Here is a 17,667-nt window from a genome sequence, read left to right on the forward strand (position 1 = left end):
ATCACAGCACTATCACCCAGTGACGATTCGAGCTAAATTTCATTAACAAGAATCCTAAAGTGTAGGAATTGTGCAGTGCTCAAGAACAAAGAGCAATACTTAAGTGAAATAGTTGTAGGTCGCTACACACAACTTTTGTGTGCTTTTTTTCGCTCCGCGTTTGAAAAATTCCATGGTGGGTTTTTTAGTGTCTTGTGATGGTTAACAAAAGATTCTCTGATTGTTTTGGTGCAGATTCTTTTGGTGTGTGTGTGCTCTTTGTGCGTTTCTTAACGACAAGACACAAAAGTGAGGGGATATTTGACCCGAAGTCTGTGTGTGTTATACCTTCTTATTAATTTGGCCAGAATAAATGAAATAGTTGAAAATTTAATTTAGGAGAAATCATCGCTACGAGAAATCATCAATTTATAAAAATACCTGCAACAATCCGTGAACAGGAAGAAGTATCTGCAGGGTTCAGATCCATTAGTGGATTTAGAGGCGTGATAGGGGCTATCGACTGCACACATGTTAGAATAATAGCACATAATTGGTGGTGAAAGTGGGCAATTCTACATAAACAGGAAAGGATCTGTATCCCTGAAAGTATAGTATGTGTGTGATGCAACACTGCGAATTGTGGATGTCGTGGCACGGTAGAGAGGCAGTACTCACGACAGCCGTATTTTTAGAGAAAGTCAACTCAGACAAAGAATGGAGAGTGGAGAGATCCAAGGACGGCTTCTTGGCGATTAAGGCATTGACTCCATATTTATTCAGACCAATTTTAAATCCGAGTTTACCACAAGAGGAGGCATACAATCATTCCCATATGACAAGGAATAAACTGTGTTTTGGTGTTTGGAAGCAACGATTTAGGTGTCTTCTTCATGGCTTCTCAGTGTCATTAGAAAATGCCAAATTATATGCAGTAGCACTGGCAATCCTCCACAATATTGCTATTGATATAAAATATCACCTGGATGTTACGTATGATGACACTGAGAATGCTCCAGAAGAACCAAGGCCAACCCAGACGCCGTCAGGCAATCAGGCTGGACAAGCTGCTAGAGCCGCTTTTACTGTAGTGCCATTTAAATGAGTATCGTAAAGCACATTCTCAGGAACTCGTTTATGTTGCGCTCTCTCGGGTGACAAATATTTAAAAATTGTATATCACGACAAAAAACTATAATTCTACATTCAAGTTTTATCATAATCGAAAGCAAGCTGCATCGACTGCATCTTTGTTGCAAGAATTCAAAAGACTGTCTTTAAATAGTGTTCAGACGATAGCTCAGTGTATTAGATTTCATTAGTAATAGAAATGGCATTTCAATAATTACTTTCAACTGCCAAAGTCTAAATAGTCTCAAATAAGATTTACAAGATTCAGTTACGAGGCAAACAAATGTGTTACTTCTTACCGAAACTTGCATGACGCCTGATAATCCGATTGAAATACCTAATTTCAATTGTATTGTTCAATTCAAACGAGATACTGTTCCAAAAGGTGGGGTAGCTTTTTACCAAAATAATAATAATGTTACTAATGTTATGACTCCGAATATTGAAATAAAGACATTTCAAGTGCAATTCCCTTTCAGATAACCCTCGAACCATTAAACAGTTGCAAGCCAAATTTGACAACATGAAACAGAATGCTCGAAGTTTGTTCTTACAATTTTCCATAACAGATATTTTATAGCATACATAATGGATAAGTTTTTACAATGAAGTACCTATTGATTTTAATGATGCAAGCAAACAAAGGCAAGAGCGTTTTAAAACGGGGGGTGGTCCACCTCCACCTCCTACTGATGCAGACACTGACTGGTTGAGGACTGTGATGCCAGTTTCAATGGATGGACTGGCTAGTACAGTTGATGATGATTCTAAATTGATAAGAATATTTTATTACACTGCTCTTTTATAAAAACCTATAATCTTACTTATAATATGAATAAAATGCCTGATCCAACATCAGGCATTTTATTGTGTGTATAAGTGTGTTTATTTGATATCATTTCACAGCTCAACTGCTGAATTGATTATTATTTGTTATCTGTTTGTATTTTTATAGTATAGTATATTAGTGTCCAAGAAACTGAAGATATCCCTGAAGTTTTACCAATATTAAAAAAGACTGGTGAATACTTACAGAAAGTATTTTTATATGAAATATATTATTATATAGTGTTGGTTTTACAAAAGTATTTTTTTAACTTTCTATTTTTATGTTTAGCTAGTGAAAAACCTGTTATTGACCAAAAAGAGGTATGAATAAATTTATACTAGTAGATACTTAACATTGATGTTAACTTAGCATGGGTTGCATCAACAAATTTTGACGGACACGTTACCTTTAAATATGGCGCTAACGAACGTTAGACAAAAAAGTGTTGATTCATCATCTAAAAAACTGCGGGTAGTCACGGCGTGCACATTGTGTCCTCACAAAAAAATACTAAATAAATAGTTTATGTTAAAAATATTTAGTCTAAAGTGCTTATCCGGCTGTAATAGCGGAGGTCCTATACGAACAAAATATGTTTCTTCATTCATTCGCAAATAATTATGCCAATCTTTAGGAGCAAATTTCAATTCATTTGACAAGTTTATATGCGAATATTCGTCTCTTTTCATGAGCCACTTTTTACACCATATAGTACGTTTTTTTGTCCTTTTTTTGGCCTTCAAAGCAAACACTAAACCTACTATTGCTATAACTACATGACATTTTTACGGCCACATACACACAACAATTCTTCGTCCGGTTCGATACTGAACTGACGCTGCTTCAAGCCTGCGGGAAGGTGTGTGGTCGCTTTGCAGATTATGAGAATTTGATAAAACGGTTTGATTAAATTACTTGAACGTCTATGGCGGCCATAATGGATATTGATATTGAAGAGGATCTACTAAGTACTTTAATTTCAAGAATGGCCAGTTATACAGGATAAGAGCTTAGAAGAGTATAAGTACAAGAACTTGACGCTCAAAGCGTGGAAAGAAATCTGCGGTATTTTAACTATAATATAAATTATGATTTTAAAAATTTGAACGAGACAAATAAAATAATTATGGTAAGTATTATATAACTTTATTTTTAAGTTATATTAGTTATCCCAAGCATTCGTAAGCAGCTTGCAGTTTTAAAAGAAGATGGCATTGTGAACTGCGCTTAGATGGGATCCAACGCGTACAGCAACTCCAGGAATCCAAATACGCAAGAAGAGTGGCTTTTTGTGAAATAATGATCCAACGATCTGATGAAGATCCTGACTTTTTAATAAAATACTTGCTTTCAGTTTATTGGAATCTATTTTTCTGGAAGAGTTGGTATTTGAATTGTTTAATATTAGAAATTCTATTACAGTTTTTGAAGACAATCAAGGAACCATACAGATTGCCCAAACTATGGAAACTAAAAGATCTAAACATTTTGATGTTAGATTTTATTTTGTTAAAGATTTTATTTCTAAGGGTAGAATAAAATTAATCTATATAGAGTCTTGTGAACAGTTGGGAGATTTAATGACTAAGGCATTGACTTTAAATAAGCTTGTTTATTTTTGTAATAAATTGAACCTTATAAATGTTTAACTTTGTATTTTTATTTTTTTTATATATGGTTTGTAGAATTGAGAGTGGGTGTTAGTGTTCAATTCTACAATAATTGATTGTATTTTTGTAAGGCAACACTGTCTTGATAAGAGGAAGGTTCGAGGTTGTACTGTTCCGTTTTTTTGCGCTCTCGCTAATGTGTCTCTAACTTTGTTCTTTGTGTATTACATTTGATAATAAACATTTTCTTTATTTTGTACCACTGCTTAATTATTTAACCCTAATTTAAAACCGACGAGTCCCGATTTGACCTTGATTGGAACACCTCCAAGTGATTTTTGCTGCCGGAAATGAAATTTGTAAACAATCCGCCATTTTCTACTTTTCTATTATATAAAGGGTGATAAGAAATTTGAAAGTCTCGGTAAATTAATCAAATCGATTATTACCTCATTTGTTAATTTTAAAGTTGAACCTAATTTAACCATTATTTGTCAAATGTACATCTTATTAAAAAAAATAGAGCCAGGGAAGAGAAGGCAAAGGATAAAGAGGATGCAGCTAAGGGACATTCCATTTTATTAACGATGAACTAAGAGTCGGTTAAAGTTTGCCCTTACTCCACTGCACGCTTTATACTTTAAAACGAAATTAACATGTCATAATTTTACACTCTTCGATTTGACTTCACGCCATTGGACATGTTACTGGTTCACAGAAACGGCAGCAGACCTTACTGCGAGTACTTTCGTGTCATTTGTGATAGACTACTTAGAGCGCCATTGCTTGCCGAAAAAAATGCCAATAATTATTTATTCCGATGGTTGCACGACGCACGTACCAAAATCGGAACGTTATAATGGCAAATGCGTTTTTAAACTTAAGTATAAAGCACAAATCACCATCACCCAAAAGTTCCTCGAACGTGGTCACACTCAAATAGAGTGTGATTCGGTTCATAGTGCGATTGAACGGACGCTCTCAAATCGTGTAATTCATTTACCATGTGATTATGTTTCGGTAACTAAAGAAGCAAGGGCATCTAATCCCTATTAAGTAATTCAGATTGACCATAGTTTTGTGAAAAATTATGCCGATACATCCACTTGTCTTTACAAAACCAAACCTGGACGCAAAGCTGGTGACCATACTGTAACAAACTTAAGAGCTATTCTTTACAATCAAGAAGACACAATTAAAGTAAAACTAAATTTCGACGAGGATTGGTTTGCCTTGCCACAAAGACCAAAAAGATATAACCCCTACGTGTCTTATTTGACCGTACATGAAAATATGATTCCTATAACTGCCTCGAAGTACCAGCACCTTCAAGAGCTCAAACAAATTCTACCAAACGAATGTCATAATTTTTATGATACACTGCCCCATTTTTAGTGTGAGTGTGTGTGTCAGTTGTTTTTGTTGTTTGTATCTGTTTCTACTAAATTTGAAGATTCGTTTCAGTTACTTTGAAGGTTTTTTTAGTTATTAAAGTATATAAAGTACGGACGTGGAGCACGAAGAATTTCGTACACAGACCCCTCATCTTATGTCTTTGTCGCTCGCGCATAAACGTATTGCCGTTGCGCTCACACAGATGCAGCGATCGCCGTATTCAGAGATTGTAAACCTTTTAGTCATATCCATAAAGACTTGAGGTGGTGCACATGGACTTTGTTTTGTTTTGTTATATACGCTCGTGTGTAGTTTTGTTTTTGAGGTTAAGTTTGTGTGTTTGGTCGTTGAATTTATTTGCTGTTATTATTAATTATAACGGTAAGAAGTAAATGGAACCAACCCCGTCTACATCCCTTCCTTTCAAGGAGTTTGTGTCTCCGCGTAAGAAACGCCAAATGTATCATTTTAAAATGAAATTGAGAATGAAAAAGTTATGATAATTAACGTATTTAAGTACGTAAAGGAAATGTCGCCTTCTGATAAATATGCTTCAAAAGAAGAAATGAAGGATAAAACTTCCGATATTTTAGGTATACCGAAATCGGCGGTATACAGAGTATTAAAAGAATATACTAAAACCGACACGGTCAAGCCAGCGCTGACACCGAAGAAGCGATTATCAATCGTAGATAAGATTTTGACATGTATAAGACGAATTGTGCATAGTTTTTACCTAAAAGATGAACTACCAACAGCAAAAAAAGTGTCACATGTTGTGAATGCCGACGAATCTTTACCTAATATGGGCTTGACGTAATTAAAAAAGGTATTGAAACATTTGAAGTTTAGATACGTGAAGAGAAGGAGGAACAACGCCTTGATTGATAGAAATGACATAGCGTTATGGCGTCTAAAATACTTAAAAACTATGAAAACTTACCGAGAGCAAAAACGACCAATATACTATTTGGATGAAACTTGGGTGAATGCAGGTACAGCACATACTTGATTAATATGCAAAAAGACACGCTTCCCTTACATTTTTTTAATGATTTATATTTCTTTTCAGGGCACACTGTAGGCAAAGTGTGGGACGACACGACCGTAAAGTCACGAAAACATGCATTTTTAGAGGGCTTATCAACAGGTGCCAAAAACCCAACTTCCAAAGGGAACCGGCTAATTGTACTGCACATTGGAAGTGACAGAGGATTCGTGTCGGATTCTGCACTAGTCTTCGAATGTAAAGGTACTGGAGATTATCACGAGTCAATGAATGCGAATACTTTTGAAAAGTGGTTTCAAGAAACGCTACCTAAACTTGAGCCAAATTCTATAGTAGTTATGGATAATGCCAGCTACCACTCAAGACGTCAAGAGAAAACCCCCGTAACAAGCTGGAAAAAATATGACATTCAACAGTGGCTATCTTCAAAGGACATTTCTTTTGAGGACAATGACTCAAAAGCTCAATTATTAGAAAAAAATGTTAAAACTCAATATCAGTCCTACGTGATTGACGAAATGGCGAAGGCAGCTGGTGTGGAGGTATTAAGATTACCTCCTTACCACTGCGAGTTAAATCCTATAGAGTTGGTTTGGGCAGATGACAAAGGGTATGTAGCAAGAAACAATACTACATTTAAGATGGTCGACGTGAAAAAATTACTTCAAGAAGGATTAAAATTTAGAGGACTGGATAGTCAAACAGATAAAACACAAACACAAATAATTTCACAGAAAAAATAACTGCAAAATACCTATAACAAAAAAAGATATGAATTTTTGAAACCTCTGGAGCTATTATTGACTCCGCGGTTTCTTTGATGATTTTCATATAATGGCGAATTAGCTAACACACGTTGGACATCCAGATCGAGATCGCCGTTTAAATCCATTATTACATTGTGCAGTATACACGCAGCTTTTATTATAGACAAGGCATTTTTTCTGTTTGTTTCGATAGGTTTAAGTAGTATTCTCCATTTACAAGTTAAAATGCCAAATGCGCATTCGATTGTTTGTCTAGCGGTAGACGATCTGATATTAAAACATTTTCTTTCATTATTAAGTACTCGCTCGGGATAAGGACGCATTAAATAATGTTTTAACGGATAAGCTTCATCACCCACTAGGACGTAGGGTGCAATGACGTCAGAATTTGGAAGTCTCTTTGGCATAGGAATTTTATATTTATCTTTTCCTATAAGCTTATACAGCGTTGATGCAATAAAAGTACCACCATCACTTTGCTTTCCTCGACCGCCTACTTCGACTGCCACAAATTTCCTTTTTGCGTCAGCCACAGCTTGCATGACAATGCTATTTCTTTTTTTATAGCACCAATGTGCTGATCCAGATTTAGGTGGTTTTTTTATTTCACAATGTTTCCCATCAATTGCTCCGATGCAGTGTGGGAAATTCCAGGTAGCTTCAAAGTATTCTGCAATAGCTTTCAGGCGTTGTTCTGTTGGTATCGGCATATGAATAGGAACTAACTCAGTCCATAAAACACGGCATGTTTCGTGCACTATAGACGCAATGGTACTTTTCCCCATACGAAAACTATAATCTAATGCTCTAAATCCAGTTCCTGTTGACAAAAACCTGAAATAAAAAGTAGAATAAAATATTATGACTGTTACAGAAAAACAACTGCGTAAGAAGTGGAAGAATCTGCGCGATCAGTATCGAAAAGAAAAAAAGAAATTCCCTACGCCGCGCTCTGGTGACGGTGGCGATGAAATAGAGAGCACATGGCCATACTTTCAACTTATGCAATTCATAAACGATGACATTACACCCGAAGTCATGACGGGAAATCTGCATGACAGTGATTCGGAATCCCTCAACGAGTCTTGTCAAACTGAGCAATCGAACATTGCTGACGTGATGAGTCCAGGTACATCAACCTGCAGCAGTCACACAAACGCGTTAAAGCTCAACAAAACGGCATCAGATTATAGAGATGAACTTATAGAATGCGAAAGAAAAAAAATTTTGCTAATTGAACAGAAAATGGCGTCAAATAGTGACCAGTCGGAGAAATGTGATGATTATCATTTTTTTATGAGTCTCCTACCACAAATGAAGAAGTTTGGTGAATTACAAAAGTTACGCATTCGAAATAAAATTACCCAAATCATAATAGATGAGGCAGAAAGAATGCAGTTTTCTCAACCGAGATACGAAGAAAATTATGGAGGATATATTACTGGCAACTACCCTAATTATTAATTTAATTATTAAAACTTTTTACTTACCTGTTTGTGTAATTACTACTTACAATATCTACATATAAATACAAAACTAAGTAAAATCATGATTTATTCTTACCTCAGAGTTATGAACAATTTCTCCTCAGGTCTAATACTTTTGCGAAAGTTAGTATCTTCTTTGGTGATTTTAGGTGATATTTTACTTAGTATGTAGTCAAATGTTGACAAGGGCATTCGAGTGTACTCAAAGAATTTTGTAGGGTATAATCTCAGTTCTTGATATAAGTTAAAAAATTCACCAGTTATTCCTCTGTTTTTATTTCACCTCCCATATCAGGATTGGACTGTCTAGTAAAACAAGCAAATCCTCGTCCATAGTTTGCGACACCTGATATACGTCAAACCGCTACAAGAGCTCGCGCGTTACTGTGGCCACCGCACGCCCCCGCTCGCCGCGCCCGCCTCAGGCTCAAGTCACCGCGCATTCAGTGTGGACGCACACGAAGACATAGAAGCAATATAGTATATATTATATAATAAAGGGGATTCAAACCACATTGAAGATGAGGAATGACTGGTTACCAACTTAATGTTACCATATTTGTTTCTAATTCAATTTAATAATACAGTAATTTATTGATTATAGATATAGATAGAAAAGTGATTGTTAAATTAAAAACTATAAATGCGAGTGACTTTGTAAAAATAACATATCCTTTCGGGTTTATTTATTGTAACTAGCACACACACACTACACCTGTATATTCATGTAATACAAGATATTTTTTTATTAATTTCAGAATGTCTTATAAAATAGTCCAGACTTGGGAATACAACAAACGTAGATTGTTAGCAGTACCATCAACATGGGAAGATAACAATATTCTAAAATATCTGAGAAAAAACATAACTAAGTACTTGAAAATTGGGACGTCAATACCAGAACATGACTGGATCCAGCCATGCACCAGTTCATCAAAATCATCATCCAGCAGGACCTACTACTTTACAAACATACCTACCAGCCTGACATGCAATAGCCCACCCGCATCCGAGTCAATACTCAATCCACAGGTTTCAGAAATTTCAGATACAACCGAGGAAGAAAATGTGCTTGTTTGTTATATTGAAGATCACGAATGAATAAATGGTTTAAGAGCAATGTCTAAATTTTATGTTTTAAAATACATTAAAAATAACAGTTTAATTCATACATAATCTGCTTCTTTTAGTTCAGTTAATACAAGTCTTTGTGGCGTAGCCACAATACATTTATAATAATAATACATTAATTAAACTAACTACTATATAAATACAATAATATAATATATAAATACTTTACATACTAATTACACAAATATAAACATGCACAATAACACATAACATAACATACATACAGCAAACATATCATTTTTATATAGCAGTATCGTCGAGTCCCCGAGCATTATCGGATCGTCCTCGTGTCGTGTCGCACCGAGTGAGCGCGCACGAAGTCCCGCTACTTGCGAGAACAAAGGAAGCCTCGAATGATCGCCGGCGCAGTGACGCGCGCGCCCGCTGTCCTCAGTCCGTCTCGCACGCTCACGGCAGACACACGATTGCTTTACTTTGCTAATCTTTCCGCTTACGCTTTTGTTAATTATCTTTTCTGTTATATTTATTTTTGCTTACGCTTGATGTAAATTATATTAGTTTAGTTTGAAGAATAAACAGTGGTAGAAGTGTCAGGACAGTTTAATTGTGTTCCCTAAATACACACGAACACCTACATCTCCTACATCTTAAAATAAAATAAATAAATAACAATAGATAATAAATTAAATTTACCTTAACCCTTATGTTCATTTTGTATAGTATACCATACATACAACTTTATAAAAATACTAGTGGACCCGACAGACGTTGTCCTGTCTTAACTATGAATATTGATTTCAAATTGGTATAACGAATTATTATATATATTATATTAAAAATATTTCAGAAAGAAAGTGTTTATTATTCTAATGCTTTATGTGAATTACATACGGTACCCTAAAGAACTTTGCTGACATCGCGGCACGTGTATGGTCAACGTGCCGGCTTCAAGGAATTACTCTGCTGACATAGCATTTACCGCGATTTAACATTTTTATTAAATAAAATATGTTTGCCACTCCGTATATATCTAGCATCGATAACGGATGTAATTTTGTAATTTAATTATAAGTTTAAATATAATAAATACCTAGCTAACTATTGGTTTTTTTTGGGAGTCCGGGCTGACGAAATCGTAATTGGCGCAGTCGGTAGGATACTTTCGGGGCTACTACGATCGTTATAAAGAAGATTTCCGGGGTCTAGATTCGACACCGCGCGCGGTCGTTCTAGCTGTCGCTCTTAAGCGTTCACGACGAGTTAGGATATGAATTATCGAATTTATGTGTTATAAATGGCATTTTAAATAAAATTACTGGTTCCGCAGCTCGTACAATAAATTCAAATGGTATTCCTGAAAATTGGTTAGGAATTAGAAATACTTTAATTAATAATTTTTCTGACCAAAGGGATGAGACCGCTCTATACAATGACTTAGCATTAGCGACACAGTGTAATGAGACTCCACAGGAATTCTATGACAAATGCCAAAACCTTTTTAGCACTATAATGTCTTATGTATCGTTGCACGAGACATTAGAGACAACTATAGAAGCTAAGAGAATTTTATATCGGAAATTAACTTTACAAGCGTTTGTAAGAGGTTTAAAAGATCCTCTCGGGTCCCGAATAAGGTGTATGAGACCTGAAACTATTGAGAAGGCTTTGGAATTTGTCCAGGATGAACTTAATGTTATGTACTTGCAGCAGCGAAATAATTTAGCAACAGATCTGAAGAAACCATTATTACCATTAACACCACACAAGTCACACCAACAATTTACACAGCCTAAATTTCCTCCTATGAACAATAACTTTAATCCTCCTAAATTTTTACACGGACCTAGTTGGCATAAACCTAATTTTAATCCCCAATTTAATAGTCATCAGCGCATGCCTATGCAACCAACGCGTACTCAGCAAATGTTCCGAGCACCATTGCCTAATAATAACAGTGGTTTTAGAATACCTAACAGGAACCCTCCACAGAATAATTCTGGCCCTAAGTCTATGAGTGGAGTGAGTCATTTTGTGACAAAACCTTTACCACCTAGAATTACCGGTCATGATTGGCAAAAATTCGGCAATCCTCCTCCATCGAATTACTTTAAGTTTAGAGAAGTTAATTTTAATGAATTTAATGATTATAATGATTTTGAATACGACAATGATTATGTTGACTATAATTATTGTAATACTGACTATGACTATAATGACTATTATGGACAATACTCTTATTGTGACTCAGATAATTATCAGTACTATGAACAACAAGATTTACCACCAATAGAGGATACTCGCTATAATAATAACATGCCTAGTACTAGTAAGGACATTGAACCAAGACATTCTAAAGGTAGGAAAAGTCAGGATTTTCAACAGAGCCATCGAAAATCCCCACCAGAATAGAATTAAATATACAATCAAAAAAAGAATTACCTTATATCAAAATTAACAATCCACCTTTAAAACTTCTTATTGATACAGGAGCAAACCAATCATTCATAAGCCCTGAAGCAGTAGATAAGTATTTCAGTAATATTCCAAAAATGTACGATCCTTTTGAAGTTATTAATTCTAGATTAACAAGCGTTCATGAACACTCAATATCAATTCCTAGTTTTCCTGAATTTAATGATACTAAAAATATAAAATTATTTATCTATAAATTTCATAATTATTTTGATGGTTTGATAGGATTAGATTTATTAGAAAACTGTCGAATTGATTTTAAAGACGATATACTAATCACTGACAATGCAAAAATCCCTCTATTGCGTTATAAATGTAAAAAATACACAGAACAAATAATACCAGCGAAATCATCTCGTTTAGTTGGTATACCAATACATCATGACGATGGTGACGTGTTTATACCAGAACAAATCATAAGTAATTGCATTATTCACGAATGCATTACTAATGTGACTGATTGGACTGGTATAGTAGAAGTTGAGAATATGACAGACGAAGACATTGTATTTCCAATAGACAGACCTTTACAACTTGACTTATTTAACTTTGAAAGTTCTTATACTGAACTAGACTCAGACAGGGTAAACCAAGTTTTAGATAGACTTAGAACTGACCATTTAAATAGTGAGGAACGAGTTAATTTAGAAACCCTATGTAAGCGCTACGCTGACATATTTTACATTGAAGGTGAACCATTAACCTTCACTAATAAAATCAAACATAGTATTAGAACTCATGATGAAAACCCAGTCTATACCAAAAGTTACCGGTATCCTTTTGTACACCGTCAGGAAGTTAGGGAACAGATAAGTAAAATGCTAGAACAGGGTATAATACGACCTTCTGACTCTGCTTGGAGCTCACCCATTTGGGTAGTCCCAAAGAAAGCTGATGCATCTGGTAGACAAAAATGGCGACTTGTAGTGGACTTTAGGAAGTTAAACGACAAGACTATTGACGATAAATACCCTATTCCAAACATCACTGACGTTTTAGACAAATTAGGTAGGTGTCAGTATTTTACGACTCTTGACCTTGCATCTGGCTTTTACCAAGTCGAGATGAATCCTGAAGACATACCGAAGACAGCATTTAACGTAGAACACGGTCATTTTGAATTTCTACGCATGCCAATGGGACTCAAAAATTCACCTTCGACATTTCAGCGTGTAATGGATAACATCCTTAAGGGTTTACAAAATGAGATATGTTTAGTGTACCTTGATGACATCATAGTTTTTAGCACATCTTTGCAGGAGCATATAATTAATTTAGAAAAAGTATTTAACAGACTGAGAGAGTCCAATTTTAAGATCCAGATGGACAAATCTGAATTTTTAAAACTTGAAACCGCTTACCTTGGTCATATAATTAGTAATGAAGGTATTAAACCGAACCCCGATAAAATTAGAGCCATAGAAAATTATCCCTTACCTAAAACAACAAAGGAAATTAAGCAATTTTTAGGACTATTAGGTTATTACAGGAAGTTCATACCTGACTTTGCACGACTAACGAAACCGATGACTAAATGTCTTAAAAAGACTAACAAAATAACTTTAGACTCTGACTATATCAAATGTTTTGAGAAATGCAAAACCTTACTAACTAACGATCCTATTTTCAATATCCCGACTTTAACAAAGAGTTCATTCTGACAACAGACGCCTCCAACGTAGCTTTAGGGGCAGTACTTTCACAAGGCACAGTAGGCTCTGACAAACCGATCTGTTATGCTTCTAGAACATTGAGTGACAGTGAATTGAATTACAGTACTATCGAAAAAGAACTTTTGGCAATAGTTTGGGCAACTAAGTATTTTAGACCCTATTTGTTTGGTAGGAAATTCAAAATTATTACAGACCATAAACCACTCCAGTGGATTATGAATTTGAAGGAACCGAACTCGAGACTGACGCGATGGCGACTTAAATTGAGTGAGTTTGACTATACAGTGATTTACAAAAAAGGAAAATACAATACCAACGCTGACGCTTTATCCCGTGTACAAATTAATAACGAGGAAATAGAGTCACTTCTTAAAGAATGTGGTATAGATGTGTCAGTAAGACCCGAACCACCAGGATCTACCACTGTAACAGCACATACATCCGCTGAAAATCCTATCCTCGAAATACCCATCACAGATGAACCACTTAACAAATTCCATAGACAGGTTTGCTTGACAATAGTAGGTGACATTAAAAGAAGACCGAATGTTACTAAACCTTTTGATACCCATACGCGTACACATATTCAAGTTTCAGAGTCTTCATTAGAACAAGACGTCATAAATGCAATAAAAGAATTTGTCAATCCTAAAATAAAGACTGCTATTAAAATAACTCCACCATTAGGTATGTATTCGATAATCCCAATCTTACAAAATAACTTTAAATGTAACTCTATGCATCTGGTTTTAGTAAAAACCGAGTTAGAAGATGTTAAGGAGTATTTACGGCAGCAAGAAATAATTAAACACTATCATGAAGGTAAAACTAACCATAGAGGTATCAATGAATGTTATTTAGCCTTATCACGTCGTTATTACTGGCCTAAAATGAGGGAAGAAATTACTAAATACATAAATGAATGTACAATTTGCGGACAAACTAAATATGATAGAAATCCAATTAGACCACAGTTTAACATAGTACCACCTGCAACAAAGCCTTTTGAGATAGTTCATATGGACCTATTCACAGCGCAAGCTGAAAAATATCTTACCTTTGTAGATTCTTTTTCAAAATACGGCCAAGCATATCACTTACGAGATGGTACAGCTATAAGTATCATTCAAGGTCTATTACATTTCAGTACACATCATGGACTACCTTTGACTATTGTGACAGATAACGGGACTGAGTTCACTAATCAACTTTTCGCAGAATTTGTTAGACTTCATAAAATTAATCATCATAGAACACTAGCTCATTCGCCTAATGACAACGGAATTATTGAAAGATTCCATTCTTCCTTACTAGAACACCTTCGTATCCTTTGCCTGAAAAATAAAGATGAACCCACGATAAATCAAATACCTTATGCAATCCTAGCTTATAACAGTTCAGTACATAGTTTCACCAAATGTAGACCACACGATATCATTAGAGGTCATTTTGATCCTAGAGACCCTTTAGATCTTAATTTAGCTGAACACCTTATGCAACAATATATTATAACTCATAGAGACCAAATGAAGACAGTATATGAAATGATTAGCGAAGCTACAACTATTGACCGTACGAATTTAATGACTAATAGAAATAAAAATCGTGAGCCAGAAACTGAATATGTACCCGATCAGCAGGTTTTTATTAAGAACCCCTTAGCAAGTAGACAAAAGTTAGCACCACGATACACTCACGACACAGTTCTTGCAGATCTACCCATACACATTTACACTTCAAAGAAAAAGGGACCTGTTGCTAAATGTCGCTTGAAACAAGTACCAAAGTCATCAAAATTGTTACAGGTACCGACTAATACTGATAATGACAATGACGAAGGCAGCAGAGATAAAACTTGAGACTCTTGACAATGGACCTGGACTTTTACCCCTTAAACTTGGTCAAGCTAAGCTAATATCTCATTATCATACCTTTATACAATATTTAGAACTTTCAGAACTAGAGAATCGTATTAATTCTATGAATGAACAGTTAGACTATTTTAAAATTCAACTAGATAATACTACTTTGCCTATATATGAAATTCAGATTGATTATCTTTATACTAAATTGTCAAAAATAGATTCGCAATTAAAAACCTTGGAACCTTCTAAAGTAAAAAGGGGACTTATTAATGGATTAGGATCATTAATTAAAGGTCTTACAGGTAATTTGGATCATGAAGATGCTGAAAGATTTAATAAAGCTATAGAGTTATTAGAAGCAAATGAAAATAAATTAGTTTCTGAGTTAAATGATCATATAAGTATTAATAAAAATTGGACGAGCCAATATTCGCAACTTATTAGTAATTTAGCGGAAAATCAAATTAAAATCAATGAAACACTGAAATTAGTTATGGATAAGCATTATCTTTTTGAAGTTAAGTTTGCTAAATTCGCTCAATTATTAGCTAGTATTACTGAAAATACAGATGATTTATATTTAGAGCTAATTAGAATAGAGAATATTTTAGGATTTATACGTGCAGCGAGCACGCATCATAGTATGATAAGAATAGATAACTTAGAATACATGATAGGTAGATTAAGAGAAATATATAGTAATAATGAAATCTTAGATATTGATTTGAGAGAATATTATAATCTTATAAAACCAGGTAGTTATTTCATAGGTAAGAGAATTGTTATAATTTTTAAAATTCCTGTAATATCTAAAGATAGTTACGACTTATTTAGGCTTGCCATTGTTCCTAATAAATTCCAACAGACCTTTATACCTATACATCCTTTCATAGCAACCAATGGGAAATATTTCATGTATTTGCAAACCGAATGCCCGAAAGTCGGCGAATACCTTCTCTGTGAGAAAAGCACAAATTATTACCAGCCTCAAGAACACGCAGATTGTATCCAGAGTATTATCATTCATCAATCTTTAGATAAATCATGTATCCCCACTGAAGTCTCCATCACAAGACAAGCTCTGGAACAACTGGATGATAGACACTATACTATTGTCTTCCCAAAGACTACGAATGTCGAACTTCAATGTGAACGGCAGGAATATGTATCCTTATCTGGCAGCTACTTAGCAACAATTCCCCATGAATGTTCACTACGAACAGATACCTTTAAGATAACCAATAGTGAAGATGAAGTCAAGGGACAGCCGCTGAAGATCACCGAAATACGAAGTAATTTCACTGAAGTTCAAGATAACGAGATTCCACATATAACTCTAAATTCTTTGAATCTTGATAACTTACATCATCTGGAAAACAGAATTATGCTACAGAATCCCATACGTCTTGCCCACTTTGATTCTTCACTGTACCATACAACGTTGCCCTTCTATGCACTTGTATCTGGTATAGTTATAATTTTCCTTGCCTATATTCTTCGACGATACCTGCGAAAGAACCCTACTACACCAGAAGAAGAACCAAGAAGCAATCCTATATATGCTGTTCCTGATTCTGAAGATCCCGGAGTACCAGCAACATTTTCCCTCAAGGTGCTCAAATAGTTGCTGTTCTGAGGGTGGAGGAATTACATACGGTACCCTAAAGAACTTTGCTGACATCGCGGCACGTGTATGGTCAACGTGCCGGCTTCAAGGAATTACTCTGCTGACATAGCATTTACCGCGATTTAACATTTTTATTAAATAAAATATGTTTGCCACTCCGTATATATCTAGCATCGATAACGGATGTAATTTTGTAATTTAATTATAAGTTTAAATATAATAAATACCTAGCTAACTATTGGTTTTTTTTGGGAGTCCGGGCTGACGAAATCGTAATTTGTTACACAACATTCTTTGTTTGTTTTTCTGGCTTGCATATTATTATATTATCAATATAATAACTCCGATCAAAGCATTTATTTTGAACGATATTCATTTTTCTTACATCCTCTGACGATATTTGCAACACGCATTCTGTCAATGTTGTGTTATGTCAAACGCCATAAGGTTACACCAAAAAGTTCGAATTGGATGGTGGTTAAGTATTCTCGAATTTTCTAATTTTCCGCGCAAAGTTTTTCTTTTTTTCTTTTATAAGAACCTTCTCCTGACAATTACAAACACAAAAAAAAAATCGGACAAATCGGTCGAGCCGTTTTCATGTGATGTCGTGACAACGGAAAACGGGTTTCATTTTTATTTATATACATGACATTTCTAGACGTCTTTTTATACTTCAAAAATAAAAATAGTAGTTTATCTGTCATAAGTTTAAATCAATTGTGAAAAAT

General features: G+C 34.9%; 1 protein-coding gene across 1 annotated transcript; it reads right to left on the reverse strand.

Annotated features, from left to right (window-relative positions):
- Positions 1–6,707: 6,707 nt before the first annotated feature.
- LOC125058606 (protein ANTAGONIST OF LIKE HETEROCHROMATIN PROTEIN 1-like) lies at positions 6,708–10,118 on the reverse strand. The gene is made up of 2 exons (XM_047662710.1): positions 8,284–10,118; positions 6,708–7,554 (listed from the first exon to the last, which is right to left on the reverse strand). Exons 1-2 carry the CDS (start codon positions 8,397–8,399, stop codon positions 6,708–6,710), a joined length of 963 nt encoding a protein of 320 aa, XP_047518666.1. The 5' UTR covers positions 8,400–10,118.
- Between the last annotated feature and the right edge of the window lie 7,549 nt (positions 10,119–17,667).

This window comes from Pieris napi, chromosome 18 (genome assembly GCF_905475465.1).
Source record: "Pieris napi chromosome 18, ilPieNapi1.2, whole genome shotgun sequence".
NCBI classification, from domain to species: domain Eukaryota; kingdom Metazoa; phylum Arthropoda; class Insecta; order Lepidoptera; family Pieridae; genus Pieris; species Pieris napi.